At 38.5% G+C, this 20,039-nt stretch overlaps 1 protein-coding gene across 1 annotated transcript in view; it reads right to left on the bottom strand.

Moving 5' to 3' along the window:
- The window catches only part of LOC136879403 (probable cytochrome P450 6a13), a 130,934-nt gene that overhangs the window by 57,041 nt on the left and 53,854 nt on the right, over positions 1-20,039 (bottom strand). Inside the window, exon 3 of the mRNA XM_067153222.2 lies at positions 19,068-19,289. Coding sequence (XP_067009323.2) covers positions 19,068-19,289 — 222 coding nt within the window. The remainder of the gene's footprint in view (positions 1-19,067; positions 19,290-20,039) is intronic.

The following is a 20,039-nucleotide window of genomic DNA, read 5'->3' as shown; positions in this document are numbered from 1 at the left end:
TTGCGTTGTAAAATGTCGCAAAATAAATAACGAGATAAATGTAGACGACAGGACATTCCAAAAGCTCAAAATGTTAACATATGCAGTTCTTGACAGTTTAATTATGCAAATGGAAATACGGTTTGGCGGTTTTGAAAGCATCTAGTCTGAGTTGTTGGATCCAACTCAGTTCATAGTTTACAAAGAGAGCTTCCCTGCTATTAAACTGAACAGTCTTATGAACATTTACCGCAATAGGAAAAGACTAGAAAGTGAATTGATTAAGATTTATTTCGATATAGAAAAACATTTGTTCCCTAAAACTTTTACATTACATTGTCCTCATTGACCTCGAACCAGTGTATGTGGAAATGTCTTATTATTATTATTGCTCTTTGTTTTACGTCGCACTGACACAGATAGGTCTTATGGCGACGACGGGACAGGAAAGGCCAAGGAATGGGAAGAAAGCGGCCGTGGCCTTAATTAAGGTAGATTTGCCTGGTGTGAAAGTGGGAAACCACGGAAAACCATCTTCAGGGCTGCCGACAGTGGAGTTCGAACCCAATATCTCCCGGATGCGAGCTCACAGCTGCGCGCTTCTAATCGCACGGTTGTGGAAATGTCAAAATTGATTCCTTTAATATTAACATTTCCTGTGACCACTGAATGGAGTCTCTGAAGAGGATAAAAACATACTTGCGTAATTCAATGAAGAATTAAAGACTCGGCAGTCTTCGTACCATTTCTATCGAGAAAATGCTTGTGTAGAAATTGGTGAATGATCAAGTATTGAAGGACCGAGTGATTGACCATTTTGCAACCAAGACAACTCGACGTTTGGAACTACTGTACAAGAAACTTTAAGGTAATATTTACTGCCTACCCATTAATTAACTAATAGCTTCGCCACTGGAGATAATATGCCAAACTGGGGAATATATGAGGGGATGCGCCAGTTTTCAGTTTCCATATATCTCTAGGAATTTCCACCCGTTCTCCTTGTATTACAAATGAATCTGGTTTAACTATAAATTCATCAGAAAATGTGAATCGCACACATACAACTTATCAGAATGTTTTTTGTCTTTTCTGGGAATCGCCTTTTCATATTTTGAAAATTCTGCTTCATTTTTAGATGGTTTGAATAAGTGTTTATCTCTCGTCGTTTTTTAGCTAGACTTACATCCTCGAACGAAGCAAGTAGGATTTTTTCCTCCTCGGTATGTTTGTGAGTTTTATAAGCTCAGCACTATATTTACACTAAATAAAGGATCACCCTCACGAAATCACACGCTCTTCACTTCCACTTAACACCACACTTCAGTTTTTGCTTTCACAGAACAACACAACCATATTACAACTACAAATACCAACCCTGAGATAGTAACGATGCTGCACCTAGCGAACGATTCATCACAGTCCCCATACTAGCCAACAGGGAACAACTTAAGAGCTCACACTTTCTCTTCCATTCGTTATGATTTAACTTTACGATGATTCTAATATCGTAGGAAGTGTGTGATAACTTTATCAATTATCGGCTGATGCCGGTAGCAATTTTAAGAAGGCATTGTGCCTCGCCTGGAAGTGTAAAATTTAAGGTGAGACGGTAGACTTCGTCATGTGCAGGAAACCGAGTCAGCGCAGCGAACACTAGACGGCCAAGATAACATTTCGGGAGTGCCGTATTTGACAATCGCGGATCGCGCCGGGTCGCATGACACGATACATATTCGTGCGTATCTTAAGTTCCTAGTGCGGGGAGGAACAAGGAAGTATTAGTGAAAGTGTGACAGGTCGTAGGCACCTTTAAATTGAAATAATGTATTATTTCTTGTGAAATATTAGTTAAGATCTGTTTTATGTGTAAGCGCCCAGGATTAACTTAACTGCATTTCTTGACGGCTAGCAGATTGACCGAGTAAGGCGGATGAGGGCCATGCGGCCTCTCATTCCTCGAACACAGGAATTCTACACAGTGATGAGTACCAAATTTTGATTAATTATGTGGGAATATTATCGCAATAAAATGTAGGAGTAAGTACATTAATAATGGTTACTTAACGTAAGACAGGGACCGCTTCTCGGATCCATGATTTGAGATAAGACGGATGGACAGAATTTAGAATTAAACGTAAATATGTGTTAAATTAATTAATGATTGCTTGTTTGTTGTACATAACGTAAATATGGATTATATCATTTAATACATGCTTGCTTGTTGTACATAAAATTGATATGAGTTCATTTAATATTGTTCAGTGTTTGTTTTGCTGCTAATCCAGTTTACTTTGAATGAATTTCTCGATCACCTTGGTGATTGTTGTTCTTTAATATTAGGAATTAGGCATGTTGTTACAAGAAAAACAGAGTCATGAAAGTGCCAGTATATTTAAATATGTTGTTTACGTACGGAAGGTCGAGTAATATAATAATAATAATAATAATAATAATAATAATAATAATAATAATAATAATAATAATAATAATAATAATAATAATACCTAAATTGCCGAGATGTTGTCGGCTGTGTTTTAATGGAGTAAATAATCGGGATTAAAATACGATATTAAAATGTAAACGGGTTAAAATTTGAACTTTAAATGAATAAATTAATAAGATGAATTTGGGTCACTAATGAAATACTAGATTTCTAATTGGGCCCCACATAATGTGTTAATTGAAATTTGAATTAATTAATGAATGCTATTTTTTTTTCTTTTTTTTTTTTTTTTTTTGCTAGTTGCTTTACGTCGCACCGACACAGATAGGTCTTATGGCGACGATGGGGCAGGGAAGGGCTAGGAGTGGGAAGGAAGCGGCCGTGGCCTTAATTAAGGTACAGCCCCAGCATTTGCCTGGTGTGAAAATGGGAAACCACGGAAAACTATTTTCAGGGCTGCCGACAGTGGGGTTCGAACCTACTATCTCCCGAATACTGGATACTGGCCGCACTTAAGCGACTGCAGCTATCGAGCTCGGTAATGAATGCTAAATAATGGTCTAAACTTATTGTAAAAATAGCGGTGCTAACGAATTTAATTGGATAAATTATATTGTGCTAAATAGTGGTTTGGGACCATGTAAATATTTCGATTCCATGATTGTTAAAATTTAGGGGATTATAAATAGACACCCCGACGTTAATTCGTGAAGGATAACCTCTAACATATAATCAAGTGTAAATGGAGAAATGAAGAATAACAGGCAGTTAATGAATAAATGGGATCGTATGACATCGTCGATAATCAGTCGTGAACTCTGTGAATGACAAATGTGTAATATTACCCTGAGGTATGAGGATAGAGAGATTTCCATGTCAGGGCTAGTAAAAAGGAATCTGTGATGAAATATTAAACGAAGCTGCGATGAAATATTAAATGAAAATACGACGAAATATAAGAATGAATCTACGAGAAACACAGAGAATGATTAGTGTTCAGGTCCTTGAATATGATATTATCAGCCCGTGGGATGCAGGCAAAGTAAGACCAAGTTGCGAAGAGTCCGGGATCGCAGCCCGTTGAAATACGTACGAGAAATATAAAACTGCATGTTAAGTTGTTGAAGAATTACGATCCCAAAGATCATAAAGTTTGATGTCCACACGAATAAACGTATGGTGGAATGATAAATCATGATAGATGAAACGAACGTAACTGGAACCCATAATAATAATAATAATAATAATAATAATAATAATAATAATAATAATAATAATAATAATAATAATAATAATAATAATAATAATAATAATAATAATAATATTTTAATGTTGATTACCAGTTAATATGACCATTATATTGAAACTTCGATGAACGTGAGCAAATTCGAATGGCAAATGATAATAATCAAACAATAATCTTAATAATAATAATAAATAGAAGTAATAGTTTTAATATTAATAATAAATGTGCTCGACGTGAGTCGGGTTATTTCTGACCGACAACTTGTGTTTCCCTTGGAGGCTTACGTTTATGAATGTGCGAATGAGACCACGGACGGTAAGGTAATTTAGGGAGATGGAGAACTCGACACTTTTAAGCTTAGCGCCACTGGTATCTACAGTAATCTACGGGTCAAACTTGTAACTACATTTATTGGAGCCATATGACTTTGTGCTCATGGTCATCCTGTTAGCTGAAGATTATCGCTATAAATACAAGGAATATGAACAATTGAAGGTAAGTAAGTGATGTATGATTTAAAAGTAACTTGTTATAATATAATGTATAGATTGTGTAACGAAATACGCAGATATGCGATAATTTTAAAATAATGTGCTCAAATATCCTGTGATTTACTTATTGTCCCAGTGCCGGTTTCGCCATTGCGATCCTTATCTGGGCTGTAGTGGAAAATAAGTATACGAATGATAAATATTATTTTTGTTGATATTAATAATAATAATAATAATCGGTGTAATTGTTGTACTGGCATTTCTATGGCTGTATTATTATTGTTGCGTATTTGGGGAGCGTGATTGACTCTTTAGGACCATGGCTGTTCTGTTAATTTTCCTGGGTAATAGGTTTCAGTGACAGGTGAGGTCAGGATGGTTGCCTGTCCATGACTGTACGTGCCCAGTGTTGCTTAACGGAAATTTTTGACGTTTAGCATACAACTGGCCTTGTCACTGTTGTGTGCACGGGATTTAAGGTAATGCCGTGTGTCAGGTGGTCTTGACACTGTAATTGTGTGGAAAATGTTCTAGTATAAAAGTGCATCTGAGTGTGATTCCCACCTCGTCTCAGGCTGTGTACTTGGTTTGGAGGAAAAACGGTCCTTATCCTTCGTGAATTTGTTCTGTTCTGTTTAGGGTTATTTATGTGCCTGTTTCGGGATGTGTCTTGTTATTGGAGGATTATTTTATGGTATTTAGTAGCTATTAGTTAGATGTCTGGGTTTTGTAGAATGTCTTTTATAATAAGAATGTATTTTGGTAGGCGGTTGCGCTTGACTAGGCGATTTGGTTCGTATTGCCCAAGTGACTGTATGAGCGGGTTAGTGTGTATTTGTGCTTGATTGTAGAGGTTAATAGTTTGGTTTACGGCAAAATCTAAAATGTACGGGATTTTAGTAATGGAATGTGCAGTGGTGATTGTAGTTTTGTAGTCTTTTACGGCGAGTTTTAGAGCCCAGTTCTGTATGTACTGTAGTTTTCTAATGTTGGTTATTGATTGAAAGCCGATAGGTGGGAGGGCGTATGTTAATATGGGTCGAATAAATGTTGTGTATATGAGCTGGACGTTTTTGGTGTTGAGTGAGCTGCGGCAGTGTATTAATGGGTATAAGATTTTCATTTGTGTTTTTGCCTTGTTTATAGTCTGTTGTGTGTGTTCCTGTAAGTTTAGTCGCTTGTCGAGTTCTATTCCTAAGTATTTGTGGCTTGTTACCCATTCAATGTTCTGGTTATGTAATGTGAGGTGTAGGTCTGGAAGGTGGAGTCTGCGGGTAAAGAATACTGCCTTGGTTTTCTGTATGTTTACTTCTATTTTCCATTTTATTAGCCAGGGTTCGAGTTTTTGTAAGTGTGTTTGTAGATGTTGGGTGGCTAGGTCAGGGTTTTTGCTTCTGGTTAGAATGGCCGTGTCATCTGCATATATTGCTGTTAATGTGCGTGTAGTGAGTGGCATGTCATTTATATAAAGTAAGAAGAGAATGGGGCCTAAAATACTGCCTTGGGGCACGCCTGCGTGGATGTTTTTAGTGCTTGAGTTAGTACCGTTTAAGTGGGTGTAGTATTTTCTGTTCGTAAGATATTGGTTTATTATTTTGACATATGTAGGATGTAAGTTGAGTTTAATCAGTTTGTAAAGAAGATTTAGGTGGTGGACTCTGTCAAATGCTTGTGTATAATCTAGGAATATTGCAGCTGTGCCTTGATGATGTTGGAAACCTTGTGTAATGTGTTCTGTTACTCGGAGTAGTTGGTGTGTTGTAGAGTGTTGCGGTCTGAAGCCGAATTGTTCATTAGGGAGACTATTGTGAATTGGGTCTTTTATGCGGTTGTAGAGTAACTTTTCGAATATTTGATATTATGCTTAGGAGACTTATTGGGCGATAATTAGCTGGGTTTTTAGTATTTTTGTTAGGTTTAGGGAAACATATTATCTTGGCTATTTTCCATTGTTGTGGGAAGTATTCTAGGTTTACAATTGCGTTAAAGATATCTGTTAGGCGTGTTATTAAATTTATTGAGAGATGTTTTAGTAGGAGGGATGGGATTCCATCCTCCCCAGGGGCTTTATTATTATTAAGGGTTTTAATAACGTTCTTAATTTCTGTTGGTTTAAATGGTGTTACTGCTGAGTTATTCGGGGTGGTTAGGAAATTTTTAACTGTGGTTTTTACTTTTTCGTCATCGCTATAAATACAATGAATATGAACAGATGAAGGTGAGTAAGTAAGTGATGTATGATTTAAAAGTAACTTGTTATAATATAATGTGTAGGTTGTGTAACTAAATACGTAGATATGCGACAATTTTAAGATAAAATTTGGGGTTAGGCGCACAGAGCAAGTTTTGGAGAAGCGGTCATGTCATTTTCAAATCAACAAACCTTCAGCTTGGTAAGTGCTGCCACCTCTTGCCTTCCAATGAAACTCGGGGAGATCTAGACACGACAATCTCTAAACCGGGATTCATTTTTGGGGACAGGGTTTAATGGTGCATTAATACTAGAATTTAGTAGGATTAATCAATGATGGCAATGTAGAGTACTAGGATATTTATAATATTTTTGTAATGCGATTTTTATAATAAAATTTGTATTGTTTTGTTAAGTTAAACGCAAATTACGAAGATTGGAGACTGATGATAAAGTAGAAGTTTCGCGTTAATAGTTTTGCATCCAACTGGTTATAATGTGCAAGATGCCGCGGAAATATGTGTACAAAGGTCTGCTTGGATGATGGAATGCAGAAGGTATGACTGCTGCTATTAAGGACGTGAAAGAAAATGGAACTCCTTTGGCAACAGTTGCGAAGTATTTCAGTGTTCCAAGGAATACACTCAGATCCAGAATACTATCTGGTATATCTACCAATAAACAACTGGAAAAAGGAGCAACAATGGCCAAAGCTATGGAGGACCAGTTAGTCAACCATCTTGTTCATCTCGATTCTAAAGCGTTTGGACTAACAGTGACCGACTTCCGAGGAATGGCTTTGAGGTTCACTCAGAGGAATGGTGTTACTAAATAAACAAAAGGCAATGGTTAGATACGACTGGGTTTTGCAAGAGCCTGCTACTATTTTCAGTGCCGATGAAACTGGTGTTCAGGTCATATTTAAGGCAGGGAAGATTATCAGTGAAAAAGGAAAGAAAAACGTGTTTCACAGCACCACGGCAGAAAAGGGATCTACGTTAACAGTAATGGTGTGTGCTAATGCTCTTGGATATGCTATCCCACTCTTGGTTATAATGAAAGGGGTAAGGCAAAGAGATACTTACTCAATAGGAATGCCCAGTGGATCAGTTGTTAAAATGCCCGATTCAGTGTATATGACCACTGAGGTATTTTCATTATTCCTTGATCAACTAAACCGTTACAAACCACGGGGCAGGATTCGGTTGATAATCGACGGATCCGGATGTGCTTGATAAGGCATCAGATTTAGGAAGAGAGATGTGGTGCTCCCATCCCCCACACCCCAGTGTTCAACGCTGCCGCTCGCTAGATGTGTGTTATTTCAAGAGTTTCAAACAGTTTTACAATGAGACCACCAAGAACTTTGTTCGCGCTCACCCGGGAAAAGGGATCACTAAAGATAATTCCGGAGACTTTCTAAAACTGGCATGGGACAAATCGGCAACGTCAGGAAATTTTACCGGCGGTTTTCGGAAATGTGGCATCCTCCAAAACGACAATATTTAATATGACCTTGTGCTGGACGAAAATGGTTCAAATTATGTAAATGTTTGGGAAAATATTACTGTAGAAGTTAATACCAATAGTCCTACATTATCACAGGAACATGAAGCTTTACCTGCATTAACGCCTCTCAGTTGCTCAGTCCAGGAATTGTCTCCTGTTCCTGTATTAAGGCTCCCATCTGGAAAAGGAAGGGGAAGAAGAGTGCAAGTATCTGCCACGGTGACTTCACAGGATTACCGGGAAAATTTTAAAAAGAGGAAACGCGAAAATGAAAAGAATCCTTCAAATCGAAGGACAACAATGAGAACTCGGCGTGTGCAACGGGCAAGCTAGTATCTCAAACAGTCTTCTTTGGTCTGAGAATTACTGGACAGTATGTGACGACAACCGTAATGAGGCATGGGTTCAATGCAGTGGGGAATGCAGGAAATGGTTCCACGAGATGTGTGTGGAAAATGGAAACGATGAATAGTTTATACGTGCCCACTGTGTACAATAGTTGCGTAACTATTCCGAGGTCTTACCTAGTGTCAGATTCTCCCTAAGTGCGGGAGGAGTGGACATTATTGCACCTTTTATTTATTTGATAATTTATCATATTATGAAATGTTATTTTTGCCATAAATAATAGAAAATATAAACTAATTGTGTACAAAATCACCAGGGAAATAATTGAAACTTTTTGCAAATAAGGCAAGATCAAAATTACAGGCTTTTGCTTAGGGTGTCGAGATATTCCTAAATTACCTTCAATGTCAGATTTATAGTGATAAGTGGATAAACATACCGATACACTTATTGTCGCCTTGACGGTGGTAAATATTAAGTTAAACTTTAATCTGACGAGCTATTCCTGGCATGCTCGTGACTCTGGATGTGTAGGGTAGGGTCCGTCAGTCTAATGTATCCCGTTTTACACTAGTGTCCAAAAGTTAAGCATAATCACTAAACGATGCCATACCACCTCATAGGAATGTCAGACGGATTGCCGAACAAACGGAAGCTCACTCACACACCATATGCCACACAACTTGTCCAAAACAACAGTGTCAGAAAGGTTCTGATATCTAAGGTACACATTTGACAACAACTAACAAAACTTGGCAATGCCTTCCACAACAAAATATGCTGTTAATAGGGGATATGGTTAGCCCTAACGGACACACATGATTGGCAGCGTTGTCTGTCAGATGGTCTATCAGATGGTTTATCAGATGTTCCAAGAGCTCTTGTGGCAGTCGATCCCATTCCTCCGAAATGGCCTCCCCAATGCATCCCAGGCATGTTCTATAGGATTCAGATCCGCAGACCTCGCTGGCCAGTCCATGCGATGAATATCTTCCCCATTCAGAAATTAATTCACCAGAGCAGCGCGGTGCGCTCGGGCATTATTGTCCGTTAAGAGCAAGTCTGGACCTACTGCACCTCTGAAGAGTCGAACATGTGGTCTCAGACCTCATTCCTGTATCTCAGAGCGTTAACAGTGTTCTTCGGACCACCCATGAAGATGAGCAGGTCCGTACGGCCGCTCGAATCCATGACGCCACCACCACAATACTGGTCAATATTGGTCCCATTCGACGATGTTTCTGTGGCTGTATCGGCTACCCAGTTCTCTCCAAATTAATGTGCGACGGGAATCATTCTGCAAACTGAAGCGGGATTCATCTGTGAAGAGCACATGCCTCCATACATTCATGGTCCAGTTTTGATGTTGACAGTTCCACAGTAAACGGGCCGGTCTCTGTGCTGGAGTGAGCGGGACACACACCGCTGGACATTGGGCAAACAGCCCTGCTGTTCTGAGCCTCCGGTACACAGTTTGTCGGGAAACGGCAACCCCTGAGACGGCTGCAAGCTCCGCCGACAATCGTCTTGTAGGTGCACTCCGATTTCGTCGGGCGGTTAAGGCTAGATATCGGTCCTGCTGTGGGGTGGTTACCTTGATCGACCTGGTACTGGCCTACAATTAACATCTCCTGTGTCTCGAAATCGCCTCCAGTGCCTAGAAATGACGTTTTGTGGCACATTCAAAGATACGGCGACTTCGGTCTGTGTCTGGCCTGCTTCCAGGCGGCCGAGTATTCTACCCTGCAAAACGGGGTCCAAATGGTGTCGTTGTGCCGTTATGTTGTCACGTTCACCACGAGGCTGCATTCCACACACTATAACAGGGAAAACACGACTGAGGGAATATGAGGCGCAGGGACTGGTTGTGTTTATCATGCGGTTACGCTGCTAGTCAAAGCAGGGAACACTCCATTTCTCTACAGAGCGAACACGTAAGTTTGGCAGGTGCATATGTCGTGCGATTTGCGGTCTATTTCCTGTTGCCCTGATTACTCGTAACTAATGCTTAACTTTTGGGCACTAGTGTAGTTTCGATAACAATTCCAATATAGGAATCCAGACTATCTGAGTTGTAAATACCCGGAGGTGACTCATCAACTGGAACGTGGAGACGACTGTAATTCAAGGTTGTAGTCGTGCCCACGCATCCTCAAATAGTTTTTCAGGTTTACATATCCAAGCATATGGATATTGGTTTGATCCCCATGGATCAGCTGTTCGATCTCAAATAATTTCATACACACCATCAGTGTGGTGAGGTGGAACGAAACATTGTATTTCTTTTTAGGATTGGTATTATGATATATAAAATATTGTCATTAAGTGAACATTGCCAAATTACATGAATAAATTGCTCCTTGTTGAAATTTCAAAAGGAAACAGTTACCTTATATTTTATTGTAGATAGTCAGTTATGCCCACGGAAATCAATTCCGTCACTTCCCAGTCCTATTGTGGAGTCCTTTATTTTTGTGTCTACGGTTGAGCTTTTCCTCTACCATAAATTTGCATGCCCTGTTCATCCCTGTTTTTATTTGAGCGCCCTATTTTGTAGACTGATATTTATTAGATATTTATTAAAGAACCGGTCACCCCTGAGATTAATGCTTGCCTGGGACTCAGAGGGTGAGCGGATGCAATATATCATATTATAAACTCTTAGGCTGACTATTCTTCTGGACGAGACAGGAAGAGCTACTGCGGTCGAAACCCGAGAGGACCGTAGAACGAAGAACATAACTCGTGTATGCCGATTTTCATTGGAGGTTTTGGCTCATGGTAGCACAGTCGGGCGGAGACAGGGTGGTGCAGGAGGTGTTGGTTGCACGTTCGAGTGGTGAGAGGCTGATGGAGCGGGTGTGATGATCTGGGCAATATTATCATGTGACTCACTAGGCTCATTATTCCAGTACACCAATCCCTAACGGCTATCTGGTATCTGGACATTATTGGGAACCAAATCCATCTGTTCAAGTCAACAGATGGTGATAGCTACTTCCAGCAGGACAATGCGCCATGCAACAATGCCAGAACCGTGAAGGATTGGTACTAGGAGCATGATAGTGAATTTGCTTTAACGCCGTGGCCCCGGAATAGACCCGATATTGTACCCGGATGAGATAGGCCCTAGATATCATGATTTCTTGATTATAATATAAATACAGATATATAGGAATGATAAATTACGTACAGTGTCAGTTTTGTGTGGACGGAAGAATTTCAACATGGTCAGACATATCGCGACAATCCGTCGCCACAGTTAAGATTGTCATTATGGGGAGAATGTTTCTTGGTCAGAAGCTAAGAGGATTAAATCTAGAGCTCACAACAACAGAAGTAATGACTACAAGGAAGTGAAAATATTTATTTCTGAACAAGTGCGAGGCCAGGTGCATCACCGATACCGAGAATATGACGTACCAGTATTTTCCAACGCCTCGAGACATCTTGTGTCGTCAAGTTGCAACGAAGAGATTTTAAACTAACCGATGCGGTGTTGACCAATGGAAAAATTTATCATAGGCTCGCAGATAAATCAACATAAGAGAAACTCAGAGTGAACTCCAGTTAGCTTCTCCAATAACAATAATTAAATTATTCCAACCACAGAATTGAATAGAGGGGATTTTTGTAATATCATTCCCATGTTGATTAATAGTAATTGTAATAAATTAAAGTAATGAATTCTTGACCCACGCTATCTCGCCATTGGTCAAGAAGAGCACGCCATCAGGGACGCCGACTTAGCGCGCGAAAGGTGGAGGACAGGAATTAAGTGATATTTCCATGATCACCGAACGGTATGAGTTCAGAATACGACACATGAATGTGTATCGCAAGTTTATTAAGTGGGATAAATCAAGAGATCCAAATCCACCTGCATATGCCGATTTAGGATAACCAACCCCCCTCCCCATGAGATGACCAGGGATTACCCCGGCGGGAAACCATATCGTCCATAAATAACCAGTAGTGGGATCTCACATCACCCAGTTGTTACCAGTCACCAGTTGTGACCAGTCGAGCTTCACATCAACCAGTCGTTTGAAATAATTTGTTACGCTAACACGGTGACTCTGTAATTCAGTACCAGAAAACTCATTATAGATTCTGTTAGAGTGAAAGTACGTTAGTAGTCATGAAGGTGAAGACGAACAGTGATAATTATTCAGTATATCGAGTGTAAATTATCAGTATCACTGTATGTGAAATTAATACATTTCTCAACATTTCATGTGTTGGAATTTAAAGGATCGACAGGAACGCCGATAATACTTTTGAAGGCAGTGTTCAGAGCCTGAAATAAATATTTCATGATAGACGGTGTAACAATTACTGTAGCAGGGAACTGTAGGAGCGAGGCGATCACGAGACGGTTTCGTATACTTCAATAATAATAATAATAATAATAATAATAATAATAATGTTATTTGTTTTACGTCCCACAAACTACTCTTTTTTATGGTTTTCGGAGACGCCGAGGTGCCGGAATTTAGTCCCGCAGGAGTTCTTTTACGTGCCAGTAAATCTACCGACACGAGGCTGACGTATTTGAGCACCTTCGAATGTAACCGGACTGAGCCAGGATTGAACCTGCCAAGTTGGGGTCAGAAGGCCAGCGCCTCAACCGTCTGAGCCACTCAGCCCGGCTCGTATACTTCAGGAAGTGCGGATTGAAGAACGCGATACGCGTCGGTTCGAATGAAACGACACTTTGTCGTAATGTGTCACGACGTGTGATTCGGGCTCAAGAAAGAATAATTGTGCAAATGCAATGGGTCTAGAGGCACTTATAAGCGTTTTTTGTATAAATTAATGTAAATTCTGTAAGTAAGGTATTAATCATGGGTAGTCACCCAGAAGTGTTTTATTGTGTTAAATTTATAAAGTGCGATATGGTGGACGAGTAAATTACCATGGGGCCAGGAGGCTTCTCATCCGCTACGAGACAATGGAATTCTACATAGGAATGAGTACACAAATTTAATATTTGGGGATGTTATCGCGACTAAACGGGGTCCAGTGTAGATTAATTATGGTTACTTAACATGATCCGCCTCCCGAATCCATGATTTTAATTTTTTTTGTTATACTGACGAACTAAGTTATATTAACGTAATAATGGGTTAGATTAATTAATTTGAGTATTTTTTGTTGTATTTAATGTAAATATGGGGTATATTTCTTTCAATTAATGCATGCTGTTTGTAATACTTTGATTTAAGTTCATTTCAAGTGTTAAATTCCTTTTTGTGCTAACCCATTTATTTGATTTCAATCACTGCGGTGATTATTTGTATTTTAGTTAGGAATATTTTCTACCAGACAGCCAGATTATGAAAGTGCCAGGGTATGTAAAATTTGTGTTGCGTACGGAAGGTCATAATAATAATAATAATCATAATAATAATAATAATAATAATAATAATAATAATATATCTGCTTTGGGCGTTCGTAAGTTGTATATAATAATAATAATAATAATAATAATAATAATAATAATAATAATAATAATGTTCGGTGTGTTTGCGAGAAAGAAATAATAATAATGTTTGTGAGTTGCAAAGGAAAGTAAATTAATAATAATAATAATAATATTTTGTGCGTTTGCAAGTTAAAGTATAATAATAATAATGACAGTGCTTCGTGAGTTAGCTAGTGCAAATAATAATCAATGTGGAGATGACATGTAGCGTTAAAGACTTTAATTCGCGTAATCAGTTTGATTTTACGTAAATTGTTGATTTCACGTTTGGACTTTATTTTAACCATTAAAATTTGTTTAAAAGCGATAAAGGCACGTGAATTAGAATGGTCACGATATGTGGAAATCCCAGAGTGGTTTGAGCCCATATTTAGAGTTGGAAGTCATGAGGGACGAATATTCGGCTTGAAATAAATTGAGCCGTACTGTTTGTAATGATGAAATAGATGAATCTCAAGGCCTAAGATGATATAAAATGCATATTCCGGTGTTATGAGTGGCAGAATCCACGCACCGTGGATTAATTTACGAATTAAATGTTTGAAGAGTTCCAATAAAAAGAAATGGACTTCAAATTGGAAGGGATAGTTTAGCAATCGCCGGCATTGGAGGTACTTGCCCAGCCGCGATGTGCCATAGGTTGTGAGATGTGTCTTGGGAGGACGTGTGTCCCCATATAAATTAACGGCAGTACGAAACTGAAGGTACGGTCCCGAATACCGTGTTGTCCCGACCGACATAAAGCAGATCTTGATGGTTCATAACGGGATTTAACATATGTGACTAAATTCTAAAGAGTGGAAATTAAAATATCAACTTTCCATTTTTAATAATAATAATAATAATAATAATAATACTAATAATAATAATAATAATCCAAGTGAATCTTGTTTTAAATCAAATGCTTAGTACCAAAGTAGACTGAAACTGCAAAAGCTTAGGCATTAACCATAAATATCGCTAACGGTAGTGTAACACGTGAAATTAAGATACTACAATAATAATTGTACCGGGCGGTACACCTCCACGCCGCTAATTCAAATATTGCGCCAATTGAAACTTCTCTACTGGAGAAACTTGGAACTTTAAGTACTGAACTAATTCCACCGTTATTCAGAAGATGTCACTGAGTGTTTTTTAGTTGCCTTTGTTTTTCAACGATTAAGAAGTGTGGACAATCTCTAACAGATGTCTCTACCCGAAACTATGGTAACACACTCTGGTGCAATGGAATGAACTTTCCTGAAGAAATATTGTATTCCTAAGTTTTATTTTTACTAAATTTTGTTCTGTGGTTTGTGGGTTGGCAATATAAATCCTTTCTTTCCGCCCGTTTTGAATGTAACCAATCAGGAATTTATGTAATTAATTTTCCACCAATAAGGTGTTTCTTCCTCGTCTTGTGTATTAGTTTTTGCTGTTATCCAATAAAAGCGAAAGGGTGTGTCTACTCATTCCTGAAAGGTCTCGAATGTTCCACGAGGGTATATAAACTGCTGATTTTCTTGTCTCGGGGCCACTTCAGTAACATCTTTCTTAGTGTGTGGATATGTAGCAGGGGGCGGGACGTGCCTCTTTCTTCGGGCAACAGATCTCCAACAAGGTAATGGCCTGTTAACATCTTTATTTCGTGCTAGCTCAGCAGTTTAACTCTCGGAGAAGGTTCGAACCCTTTAATATGTAACCCATCTTTTAAAATGTAAATCTTTTTTTCTGTCTATGTAAAAACTACTATTTCTTGAACTGTAATTCGGGGATAGAGAGTGCTTCACCCTCTCGAACTCCCCTTCATTTTGAAATTGAGGTGACTACACTTTTCTAATCGTTTCTACTCTTCCTTAAAGTGTTTAAATCTTTCAGACGAGTCACCTCCTTAGCTTAGGACTAGCCCCTGTATATCGGCCTCGAGCCACTTAGGTTTTAATATTGTAATTTTAGGAGTGCAAGTCACGCCTCCAATCCCTTCTGTACTTTGGGCCAGTAACTTAACCTGATGTTTTGTTTTCTTCATGCGAAGGCCCCGTAGGGTGGGTATTAATTACCCCTGTTTCCTTGTGTGCCTTAAGGGCAGATAGAAGTGAAGTTTGTTGCAGCCTTTGATAGGCTTGTAAAATTGAGAGCGGGTCTGCTCTTTTCCTTAACATTGTAATTAGGAGCAAGTGCTCCTTGTACTTAGGGGTTTTCTGCCCTTTAGCAATTGTGGTTGTGAGCTGAGAGCTCAGAAATTAAACTTGGGGCTCGAAGCCCAATCTTGTAACGAACTATAATTTGTTAATTTGTTGATCTGCTACTTGGTACCTGTTAATACTCTGTTTTTTGTTGATTTTGAAAAGAAAATAGAACCTTTGTTAAAGTTTTAAATTAACATTAATTCTGTAGTTGAGATCTATTCCAGCCCGCACCTTCTTTCACCTCTAACTACCACGGATATCTCCGTAATAATAATAATAATAATAATAATAATAATAATAATAATAATAATAATAATAATAATAATAATAATAATAATAATAATAATTAGGAAACTGATCATTAAATTGTGCGGATAAATTACGAGGAAGAACGACCCTTCGTTTGAAACGTCGGCAAGGGTTGGCATGTAATCATCCCGGATGACAAATGATAATAATCAAATATAGGATTATAATTGAAATTAATGATAATAATAAATTAATTGATGGTAATCAAAGAATATGATAATGATCAGATTAAGAATGATAATGATATTATGTAATAATCATAGGAGGATATGATAGGGACAGTCGTCATGTGTCGAACTGCTCAGAATCAGATGTTGGGTTTTCACGGGGGAGATTGTTAGCGGTAGATACGAAGATAACCCACGGACGGCACATGTCTTCATTGTCGGAGCATAGTAATGAACCTTTCCGTACGTCTTGTCGTATTGACAAGTGTAAATATTGAAAGAGGCTTTGAGTTAATGAACTCTACCTGGCGTGTTTGTGAATCTGGAAATAATAGGCTAGAGTTTGTCCGTACTATAAATTCCCGTTTTTCGAGGCGATAACATTTCCACGGTGGGTGTCCGGCTCACCAGAATGTACATACCGGAAGTGTCTCATGTCCAAACGGAACGAGGAGATGACAGTAAATAGTTACTGTCATGCCTTCGTCTCCGAAAGAAGATCTCCAGCGATGAAACGTCCACTCATACGGATGTGAATTCGACCCCCAGTAACCAATTGGGGCAAATTCACCAAATGTTTTACACTACCAGAGTAGTGAGGTAAATCCAAGTAGTATGTCATTTATTTTTCAGGATGGAAGTGTCCCAATGTAATAATTGTCATCATGTGTAGTTTGCAAAATAAGTGAATAAAGTGCTCCTCATTGCAATTTCAATAGGAAACAGTTTCCATATCTTTTTATTGTAGTTAGTCCGGTATGCCCATGGAATTTAAGTTGTCACTTCCCAGTCCTATTGTGGAGTCAAAAATTTGTATCCATGAATGAGTCGTCCCCCGTTACCTTAATTTGCATGCCCCGTTCATCCCTGTGTTCATTTGATGCGCCGATATATAATTAGATTTTCTTTATTAAATTTATTTTTTATCTTTTTCGAACTGATCACCCCTGAGATTAATGCTAGTCTGGGACTCAGGAAGTGAGCGGGTGCAATATGAACTCAACTGAACATTTGTGGTTCGACTTGGAGATAGGGGGTTTGTCTTACATCACCACCGCCTAGCAGTGTACGCTGTTTCGCTTGAGGTACCAGATAACATAGTATGCCTTCTGACACCTCGCTGAATCGATGCCTTGCCGAATGATCGCTGTTCTGAGGGCAAAATGTGGTCCTACATCGTATTAGGTAGGTGGTCATAATGTAATGGCTCATCGGTATAGGTTAATAATGCAATGTCTTACAGCCTCGTTTTCCCCTTCTACATGTTTCTAGTAACACGATTGACAAGAACACTTACCTCCCCTTCAAAACATGAGAGGAGGGTGACACTCAAACCACGCTCTCGTATATATTCGGCTAGTCCACCTCCTTTTATTTATCCAATCATAGCAAATTTCAGTAAGGGAGTATATTGTTGACTAAATTTTCATTTCACACAGAGCATAATAGAGTTCATCAGTTCATATCTGTTTCTAGAGATTTAGTTCCAGTCATAGAAAGAAGCAGTAAGGGTTCAATGGAATTAGGTGCTAGATAGATAAATGTGGAAACTTTACAGAAGGAAAAGCACAGTTATGATCTACGAATATGGATCAGTTTTCTGCTCACAAGTGCACATACCGGAAAGATGTTAAGAACAGAACAAGAATGGCCATTCTGACACCAGTGGGAACCGAACCCACAACCGTACGATGTCACGTTGAAAGCTCTCCCTAGTGAGCTATGGTGGTCTCGATTATTCTTGTTCTGTTGGCGGAGAACTAGGCTACATGACTGACACTGCGGCCAGTTCAACTGTACTGTAGAATGCGACGCGAAATCTGAAGGTTGAGGGTTCGGTTCCCATCGATGCCATCGATTTTGTTTCACGTTAAACGATGTCCTTGTGATAGCCCAGATTGTCTGGGAAGTGGTTTCTCCTTTCAAACAAACAATAAACATAAGTGACATACCCATTACGAACACAAACATTCCCTTTTAAGTTTGTTCCCATCCCGCTGTTACCAGGCAGCTATCTCAAGCAATCAAAGTAAAGCAAGCTAATATTACTACGCGAATATTGATATCAATATCATGTGCATGAGACGTCCAGTTTTTACGTGCAATCCGAACCATAGGAACGTGCCATATCTCTTCAAATATCCCGCTTGCAATTACCGTAATTTGAACCATCTTGGTTCAGGGACTATGAATGAATGAATGAATGAATGAATGAATGAATGAATCAATCAATCAATCAATCAATCAATCAATCAATCAATTAATCAATCAATCAATCACCACCTATATCCTGGCTGTTACCCAGGTGGCAGATTCCGTATCCGTTGTTTATCTGTCTTTTCTCAAATGATTTCAAGGCAGTTGGGAACTTATCAAACATCTCCCTTGGTAAATTATTCCAATTTAGAATTCCTCTTCCATTAAAAAAACAAATATTTTTCCCAATTTGACCTCTTGAATTGCAAGTTCATAATATGAACTTCCCTACTTTCAGAAACTCCTCTCCTTTATATTCTGTCGAAAAACCTCTAAATACTCTCACAACCATACGAAGAGATCTGGATAATGTTTAATTTCCAAATTTTTGTGTCGTATTTTGGTATTTTTTCACGGCACTAGTTCATGTATATTTATACAGTACTGAGATCATATAAATCTGAGTCGTACTAATTATATATCTGACAAGATCCTCTTCATTTTTTGAGTACGGATACCTGTTTACCTGAGATCACTTGGTCCAAGTACTGCATCTTCTGAACAGCCTCATAGGTAATATTTCCTTCACATTCCTGAAGAGTAGCGTCCACTTCATCCCTTAGACGAGTTTGAACGTCTGGATTTAAAGCAAGTTCGTACAGGGCAAAGCTCATCAGAGTCGATGACGTCTCAAAGCCAGCTACAAAAAATATGAAGACTTGGGCAGCCAGCACAGTGTCAGTCATTCCTGCAAAAGTAAATAATTTTGTACATCTATTTAATTTTAAAATTTATAATAATAATAATAATAATAATAATAATAATAATAATAATAATAATAATAATAATAATAATAATACAGGAAAGCATAGTGGCCTTCGGTTCAAAGGGTTCCAGGTTCGATATTTGGCCGGGTAGGGGATTTTATACACGTCTGATTAATTCGTCTAACCCGAGGACATTGTTTTTGTGACTTTCTTAATAAAACTTCATTCAATTACCTTACAAATTTTTCATTAAACACAGAAACTCGAATCGTGAAACATGTCGCTCCACGTAGGGTTGGTGTCTGGAAGGGCATCCGACCGTAAAATTGGGTCAAGCCCACGTGTGTTATATAGAGCGTACGTGTAACCCCACTAAGGTGCGAGTGAATCAGCACAAGAAGAAAAGAAAGAATGTTATAATAATAATAATAATAATAATAATAATAATAATAATAATAATAATAATAATAATAATAATAATAATAATAATAATAAAGATGCTGGGAAACGCACAAAGAACTTTTAAATTGTGAATACATTTCCTGACTGATCTTTTCTTTTCTTTCTTTCCTGTTCCTTTTCTCAAAACAACAAAAATAACAATTAACAAAGATTTAGAAGGCTATAACCAAAACTTTAGCAAAAGGAGCTTTAGGGCCTCTTAAATGATCCGAGAAAATCAGCTCCCAATTTCTAAGACTTACTGAAGGGAACGGATGTTTATGAGCTAA

This window comes from Anabrus simplex, chromosome 1 (genome assembly GCF_040414725.1).
Source record: "Anabrus simplex isolate iqAnaSimp1 chromosome 1, ASM4041472v1, whole genome shotgun sequence".
NCBI classification, from domain to species: Eukaryota; Metazoa; Arthropoda; class Insecta; order Orthoptera; family Tettigoniidae; genus Anabrus; species Anabrus simplex.
Note: the sequence above shows the minus strand (reverse complement) of the source record. Positions and strands in the feature narration are given on the sequence as shown.